At 41.3% G+C, this 8,651-nt stretch overlaps 1 protein-coding gene across 5 annotated transcripts in view; it reads right to left on the reverse strand.

Annotated features, from left to right (window-relative positions):
- Positions 1 to 6,896, reverse strand: part of glis1b (GLIS family zinc finger 1b) — a 79,037-nt gene extending 72,141 nt beyond the window's left edge. For 4 of the 5 annotated variants that reach the window (XM_082523680.1, XM_082523679.1, XM_082523682.1 and 1 more), the window contains exon 1: positions 6,788 to 6,896. In XM_082523680.1, the coding sequence (XP_082379806.1) occupies positions 6,788 to 6,887 (100 nt within the window). In that variant the 5' untranslated portion in view covers positions 6,888 to 6,896. Of the gene's footprint in view, positions 1 to 2,157; positions 2,331 to 6,787 lie in introns of those variants that run through there. The other variant, XM_082523681.1, reaches the window with a different exon arrangement.
- Between the last annotated feature and the right edge of the window lie 1,755 nt (positions 6,897 to 8,651).

Below are 8,651 nucleotides of genomic sequence, written 5' to 3' on the forward strand. Positions count from 1 at the left end.
GCATCTTCTTATCACACACATTATCTCCTTGCACTGATATTAGCCCACTGAAAAACAGCCTTCTCTTTCAAATATAATTGTCTGTAAAAAAGTCTGTAAAAATAACCCTAAGCGTTGCAGATCACAGTGCTGGCATGGAGCCGCTAAACTTTATTAACATCCAGAGTCGGTCTGGCGAGTCTCCCAGTTCCCTGCAACTTGGACTTAAAAGCCTTAACCTGAACAAGACAGCAGCATCGCTTTCCCAAAATCCTCCTCTTCCTCCCAGCATGCACAACCGTGCCTGTCCAGACTCACCAATAACAAAGAAGCACCAGTCTATCTGCGCCACCCTGCTGACACTAATCATCAGTTGTTGCGCGTTTAAGAGATACGTATGCCATCATAAATTTCTATCCAAAGATTTGTGTTTCAAAATAGATTTTATACAAAAATAAATAAATAAATGAAAATCAGTAGATCCCGACCACAAGGCAAGTTGACTGTCTGTAAAGGACGATTCGTAAACTAAAAATCTGCCAAGACGTAACGCACACGTTAATATCTGAGTCCAACAACGTCAAGTCGTCACGCTCAGTGTTTATGATTGATGTCAACCCACATCACTTTAAGACAAGACACAGTGCACGAGTTTTCCTCTAAGCAGCCTTCGTTCCATCGTTCTTTTGTGCACTTAATAATCTTGGTAAGCTAATACAGTGCTCAGGCTGGATCGCTTTGCACATGACTAGAGAATAACTAATTCTTCCAGAATGCTAGGCTTCGATTAACGAGCACTAATAAAATATATAAACTGCACTATTAGACTTTATAATGTCTCTGATAGTCCACTGGGGCAGCGCCAGCCAATGGTGCAGTGAGCTGACTGGGCACTGCCCCGTGGCAGCTTCCTGGCAGAGACGGAGAGAGAGGATAAAACTCGAGCCTTTTGGCTGCCTTCTCCTCCACTCTAATGAAGGCATTAAAACATCATGTTTGCCCATTTGTTTTTGACCACTCGGTTGAAGCCAGTGTTTGATTGGCTAGCTGATTAACGTCCAACATGCCCAGCCTCATAAAAAAGGGACATTTCAGACACCGTTTAGAGAAGTTGAGGCTGACTCGCATTTAAATCTGTCGCTTGCTGCAGGTTTAAATGGTGATCTGTTTACCGAGCTGTGATGCAGACTTTGTAAGCTTTTATGTAGCATAAATAAACTGCTGACATACTCTCTGGCAGAAAAAGATGAAATAGGAGCCTCTCTTAAAACTCGGATGCAAACAGTGCCTTTTCATACTCATACAATTTGGGTCTTGAGCACTTGTTAAGGGAGCTCAGTGAGTCCTTACGTCCTCTTCGTTCCCCCGTCATGTCTTGCTCTCTTCCTGTCTCTCTCTCTCTAGCTGACAGCTGCGAGTGCCCCCTAAGCTTCCAGGCGCACTCTAGCCGAGGCAGCACGGCGGCGGACGGTCGTCTTTACTGCCACAGTCAAGAGTGGAGCGGATTTTTCTTTGATGAAACACAGCAGCGTTGAGCCAAGAACAGCAAGTGGCACAGCCGGGATGTAAATCAAAAACCCACCCATGTGCTAAGTCATACACGGAGAGCTCTGCGAGAGGAGTCGCTGCTGTCTGAAAATGCATGAGTAATGCAGACTGTATAGACGTGTGGTCAGCTGCGGCATGCTTGTCCAGGCAAACAGAGAAAAGTCTTTTTTTATCTTTTCTATGCTGAGCTCCAAAACAAAGACACCTGGCAGCTTATTCCTCTCACCGCCAAGAGCGCATAAAAGTTTTGGGCAAGGTTTGTGCTAAAAATACACTTTTACGATGACATATCTGAGCCAACGTTGCAGCTTTTTCTTGATTAAGCTGAGGCCCCGGGCAAATTTCTTCTGGTATTCCAGAGATATTTCGACACTTACTCAAACCAGATCATATTTTTGCTGTGTGACTGTTTGGATTCCTTGGCAGAATGCAAGTCAGAATGCTTTTGGTTAGAGTGAGATGCCATAGTCATACCACAATGGTCACATAAGAATGAGAACATCTGACCTTACAACAGAAAAGGAAAAGCACAGCAAACATCACATTTTAGCTTTTTTGAAGCTCATTTAGCAAATCTAATCAGAATCCGACCACAGCTGATGCAACTCTCGTCTCTTCCTTTTGCCGTACCTCCTGATTCCATACACACCACGTGGATCTCAGGCCGAGTTGGGCTAAGGTGATTCAGCCCAGCACATGCCACACAAGGGGTGTTCTCTCGTTCTCCCTCTCTAGTGGCTGTGACTCAGGAAGTGCTTTTATTCCATTACCCAGCATCCAGCGTCTCAGGCAGAGGTTTACGGGAATACCGTTGCAGAATCATCACCGGGCCTTCGCTTTATGAATCAATGGAACATGCTGCAAATATTACACCCTGCAACACCCTTCCCAGGCAGCACCCTCACATTTGCCCATAACTCACTGCTGAGCTCATGCAATATGCAAAGACGTGGGCTGAGGCTCTTTAGCTCATGGGAATGCACCGAGCGGTGAGAAAACCCAGGAAAAGAATGTTACTATCACTGTGCTACTTTTTATATATAAACAGGTCCGTGTGTATTTTTTCCAAGGAGAACAACCGGACAAAGAGAAGACCGTTCACGATGACGCATTCCACATAAAGTACAGCTGGCTGAAAAAAAAGCATAACCAAAAAATGTGCTGTGTAGTTTTTCACTATCTGGTTAGCCTCAGCAGAGAAATTAAGCGAAGAAGACGTTCAATAAAAGGTCAAATGTCACAGAGCAGCGGTAGCAGCAAAACGTTTCTGAGGGTTGATCGGTCTTTCAAAATATCTTCGAGAAAAAGCGCCTATAAGCTTTTCATCACTGCCACTACTTTTTGGCAAAAGGAGTTACAGCGATACTGAGACCCACAGCCTTCTTTCAAACTTCAGCCGCACTGAATAAACTGATATTTCAGTGCTCGTGTCAGCTTTTTCTCCTTTCAACAGAAAAGTGATCGGCAGAGGAACTTTTTTCTTTTCCTTTCTTTTCTTAAAAAAATTATATTTTTAAGAAAAAAAAGATGAAAATGATTCACTATTTAAAAAGTAAAATGTGGTTTTGGCAAAAAGTTTAAAAAGCAAGCAACAAAAAACGACTCTGTAAAGTAAATGATACAAAACACTGCAACACCTGAATATTAACCCAGATGAGGATTTGTATTCTTTAACTATTGCTTTGATTTTTTTGTGACCCGATTAGGGTAAAACCAAATTTTCCTAGCTTGCTTAACAGCCTCTAAAATATAAAAATACATGAACTTTCATTAAATTCTAGACTTTTAGTCTAGACTAGATTTAATTAATTACCTTACCAACTATGACATTATGACACTTTTTCATTCCTGAAGCTTTGTGTTAGAATACTGGGGAGAAAAAAATGAACGACTTCACTAAACTATATGAACTCCATCGACTGCTTTTGGTAACAAGTTAACAAACCACGATGTGAAGTCACTGATTTGTGTCGATTTTCTTAACCTTTCAGCATTAAACCAAAACAGTTCAGCAATAACACAACTGAACTCTCCCCCAGAAACAGTGAAATCCAAGCAAAATAAATCATATTGTCTGGGCATACATCAAATACGCTTAAAGGCATTTTAAGCCTCAAGTCACAGGTAGTTTAAGAAATTTAAAACCCCTTGAAACAGCTGAAACAAATATTCTCCCAGAATTATAGATATATAAACATTTTGATGTGACACAAATCTAATGATTTAGATGAAAGCCTATACTCAGAATCTAGCCAACAGAAAGTATTGGAATACTGATATTTTTATGTAATCACCAGTTTCCTCTTAGGCTTGGCTGAACACTGGGTTTTGATGGATGAGAAGGATATTTTGGGACATTTAATTACTCTGATTTGTCTGACTTTTTAAGAAAAGGCGACTCTGACAAGCTTTTCTTCTGTTTTTCAGATACATTTGACACCACACGGGTAACAATTCACACAGTTTGCTTGGAACCGCTGCTTTTCTCACAATAAAGACTTTGCACTTACAACTGAAATTATTCACGGGCTACTGGGAAGCTGTCATTAAGTGTATTACACTTCAGAGGCTGAAAGCAGCACTGTAATGGTTGGTTGTTTCTCATAACAGTCAGATTATCGCCCCACAGTCTGACGTCTGGGGGAAAACACAGGAAACCAAGTCAGTCTGAGGGAATTTCACATTGATACCAAAGCCACTTCCCCATAAAAATAGTGTCTGAGGATATCAGCGGATGTGTGCACGCAGTGTAGGCTCACACAGTGTCTGTTTACAATATATAAGATCGATGCCATGGAGGTTGGTGAGTTTATGTGCTTACACTGGTACACCGGTGCTATTCACATGATAATGTGGCACAAAAACATACAAGCTCAAATGTTGATTACTCATCTCTTTAGAGACATCCTGTGCATTATCTGAGAGCAGCAGTGTGGGACACCAGCACACTCTTCAGACTCAAACATTTCCTTAAATAAGCTCAGACTCAGCAGCATCGTTCTGGCCAGGAGAAACTTCAGTAAGATATCAAATGATGCTAGAGTAGACAATTCATTCAAGCTGATATTCAGCTGGTTTCCTTGCAGGCTTAATATTTTCTTTGCTGGTGGGCGCTAATATTTATAGCACAGTTGACCTGCAGTGTTAGAGTGATTAGCCACCGTTAAACTAACAAAGAGGACGGAAAAAATAAGCACACTGTCTGAAGTCATGCACAGATTTAAGTGTTATTTGACTTGGTGCAAAGAAAAATAGAGAAAATGGTGCTTTTCTATAGTTTCTATAAATATACATATATATATCTATATATATATAGATATATAGATATATATCTATATATATATAGATATATATATGTATTGTCGAATGCTCTCTCATTCACCGACTCTCATTCAAGTCAGTGGTTTTACACTTGTAAACACTTATGCAAACAATCGAACACAATGAAGAAAAACTGGCAGAGAGCATGGTTTTTGTAGTTTGGGAGCAATTAGAAAACCAGCAAAGCAGTTCCAAATGCAAACATCTTGTGGTGCGTGACAGCTTTCCTCCAAGGATTAGATGAAACACCACCACCTACATTTGAATCGCTGTTATCACTGAGTAATACCTCACTTTTTGCAATTACAGGGTTCACGGAAAAGGTCGGGAATCTCCTATCTGAGTTAAGTCTTCCTCCGCTGTCTCACTTCCATTAGGAGAAATATTACAGGCACTGTTTGTTCTGAGATCCCTTTCAGAATAAATCTAAAGTAATGGTTGAGAATGCAGCCTTAATTCCAGCTCTGTCCCCAAATGGGAGTATGTAATATGACCGGGCTGAAATGAGGCATTATACAAAAGACTGATGAGTACTGAGATCATTTTCATACTCCATGCTCACCAAGACTGACTATAAAACACTGTAAAAATGCCTGTAATGCAGCACATATTTGTGCAGGCTAGAAACATTAGAGTTCACATTAAACGTAATTAAACTTTGTATTCCTGAATGCTACAATAAAATATAATGTCGCTGAATCAGTGCGTGCTTAAGGAAACTCTTGCTGGATGAAGTTTTGCTTGCCATAAAAATGATGACCTTATTAAAATTTCACTCAATTGTTTTATACATTCAGGCCAAAAAAAAAAAAAAAGAATGCGTCTGCCTCAGTGTTCATCTGCATAACGTGAACTACAAACACATAACACATCTTGCATTCCCACAATTTACGGGAAGCGAGTTCAAAAGCGCTGAAAAGACAATGAGACAATTCATTCTGGTTCGGGATGCTGGGGATGGAGGGCTGAGGGCACAACTGTGCTCTGAGAGAACTCATAAATGCCGAGAGACATTCAGCAGACATATGGTTTGTGTTTAGGACCAAGAAACAATAATCAAATCCGTTGATCCTCTTCTTGCTGCAAGGGTGATTGCTAATATAAAAGTCTGTTCAGTCTAATCAGAATTTAGGACGGGGCTGTAATTACCTCCACCCACTCACAACAACACTGTCTAAACAGGATAGCACAGACTAAAAACACAGTTTCCACTCTGTATACTATTTATATTCCACTTTCATCTATGGAATTTTTGCTTTAAAGATTTTCCCTTCACCGATAAACTCACAGCCCTGCTTCTTGATTTTTTTTTAACCAACAGGCACCAAAGGACTCATATAAGAATATTTTAGCAATTTAAGCATGTCTACTTAGTTAACTAAAAGCCCTAATATTTTTCTCAAATTGAGACAAAATAGACAGTTGCAGCTGTCCAAGAAAGAGTTTTCCTATTGTTAGATAAGCCAATGTGACACTGAACTCAACTATTCCTTGTTAACACACATAGGAAGTGCACATTTGCTTGGCAGCTTTCTATATCCCTTCACAGAAGTCTTTGATCAGAATCAGAATCAGAATCAGAATACTTTATTGATAGACTGTTTATGAATTGGCCAGCACCCAAAGGAGGTCTGAGTTTAATTAAAAGGCCTAACGCACAACTGCAAACAATGCTCTTTACACCAAAGTGCAGCTATATCAAAGGACGCTCTTTAGAAGCCATGTGGAAGCAATATTCATTCAGATGATGGCTTTTTAAATCACTCTCAAATAACCAGAACTGCTAACTGGTCAAACTGTCTGGCTGAATGTGCCATAACGTTTGTTTTAAATAAAGAGATGAAAAACATTTCAATTTCCTTCAACTGGCGAATCCACTCAGTTAAAGGACTTTGCAACATCCTCCATGCTCAGCAGCAGGAGTGCCGACAGAGCCTACCTTGCACCGGTGGGAGAGAGAAGCACAAGCGCGCAGTTTTGCCTGACAGATGCGCTTTTTCCTCGGACGCGGAGAGTCGCTTCGGGCTGGCGCAGTTCATGTGAGTCGGGGTGTCATGAGGGCTCCGGCAAATCTGCGATCCAAAGCCGTTCCCTGCTCGTCGCGCACAGATGTCTCCCTTGCTGCCGTACACGGAGAGCGTCAAGCCAGTGAAGTCGGTGAAAGCAGGGGTCTGGCAGTGGCTCACCATCCCGAACAGCGCTGAGGAGTTTTGCATTAATGACCCAGTGCGGTCCCCGCTCACATTACCTGTGCGCGTGAAAAGAAAAAGGTCAACAAATCGCCGCAGTCTATATGAACCAGGGGGAAATCGTCACATTGGGAAACTTCAGGGATTTGGCAACACCTACCTTGTCCAATTTGTTTACGAGGAGCAGAAAGAGTCTAAACGCGTACACGACCATGCTTATCAAAGCGGAGAAGGAAGCATTTGCACGCCTGATCGATAGCATCCTCTCAGTGGCGACCAGACATCACAGCATCCCGTGCACACACCTCTCTCTCTCTCTCTCTCTCTCTCTCTCTCTCTTCCCCCCTCTTTTTGCGTGAGATTGACACCCAATAGCTGCACCGGTATGCAGGAGCGCCAATAAGGACGGTGTCCGTGTTTCCGTGGGGGGATAAGATCTGGATCGAGACGATGTAGCAGTTCTGAGTAACGCACGAATCAAGATTCGAATAAACTCCCATAAAGTTGTGTGCAATATCCTGCATCATCATGCGTGTTTATGATGCGCCCGGTATCATTCAAAGCTCGCTGTTACTAATCATGATGTGATCGACACTATGTCACAACACTGAATTTCAGCGTTTAATGACCCACAGCTCCTGAGGGAAATGTAAGCATTTACGAGAACAAGCATAGTTTCATATGCACAAGGCTATTCCGAGGCTTTTATTGAGCAGATCGGATCAGGACTCTCCATCTCAGTAGTTCGTTTGGTTATGGATTTGTGTCTGTGGTTTCCATGCTGCTTTTCCACAGAGGCTTGGCTTAATTTAAAGAAAAATAAAAACGTGAGGGGAACTGTTTATACCAATAAATCCCTTTGAATTCAATTAAATTGGTCAGTTTGCTTGAGCCGCCAAAATGATTTCAGTTACTTTAATTGTTCATGAAAATCACAGTTCTTACGTTTAAAAAAAGTTTTCAGTAACTAGTAATATTAATGGGATTTAATCTCTATTGTTGCGCTTAAATTGGAAACATTTCTCAAAAATAATGTAAACAGCACAAATTATTCTAAAGCTTTCCTGTTATTTATGGCAGTCATTTGAGAGGCAAGCGCCACCACTCTGTGGCCAAACTTAATAATTATCTAAACAAGTTTAATATCAGCGGTAACACAAAACCTTCATATAGAAAACCACCAATCAAAACCACCACTGTTGCCTAATTAACCCACAGATTTAATTTCAGTGCTTATGATCAAACGGTTCTTTCCTGCGACGCTGACCGGGCGCCTCACCCTGTAAGTGGCTGGGTTTTCTCTCTCTCTCTTAACAAGAAAATTGCAATTCTGCAGCGCCATCTTGCGGTGTTTACATGGAAGCGAAGATGCTCAGTAAAGACAAATCTAAACAGTTGCGTAAATGCACGGAGGTGAAGGAAAGTTTATAAATGCCTTAGGAGATAAACGGCGGGAGTAAGCGCTCACTTTGCTGCTGTAAAGTGTGAGGAAAATATCGGCTGTAAAAATGCGCGACTTGTGCTGCCTTTGTTTCTTCATCCGGTTATTCCAATTTACTAAACTAAACTAAAGGTTTGAGTTTGTTTTGAATTTCCTGTGTGTTACTTAAAACG

The sequence above is a fragment of the Aulonocara stuartgranti genome (genome assembly GCF_965226115.1).
Source record: "Aulonocara stuartgranti genome assembly, chromosome: 23".
Classification (NCBI taxonomy): Eukaryota; Metazoa; Chordata; class Actinopteri; order Cichliformes; family Cichlidae; genus Aulonocara; species Aulonocara stuartgranti.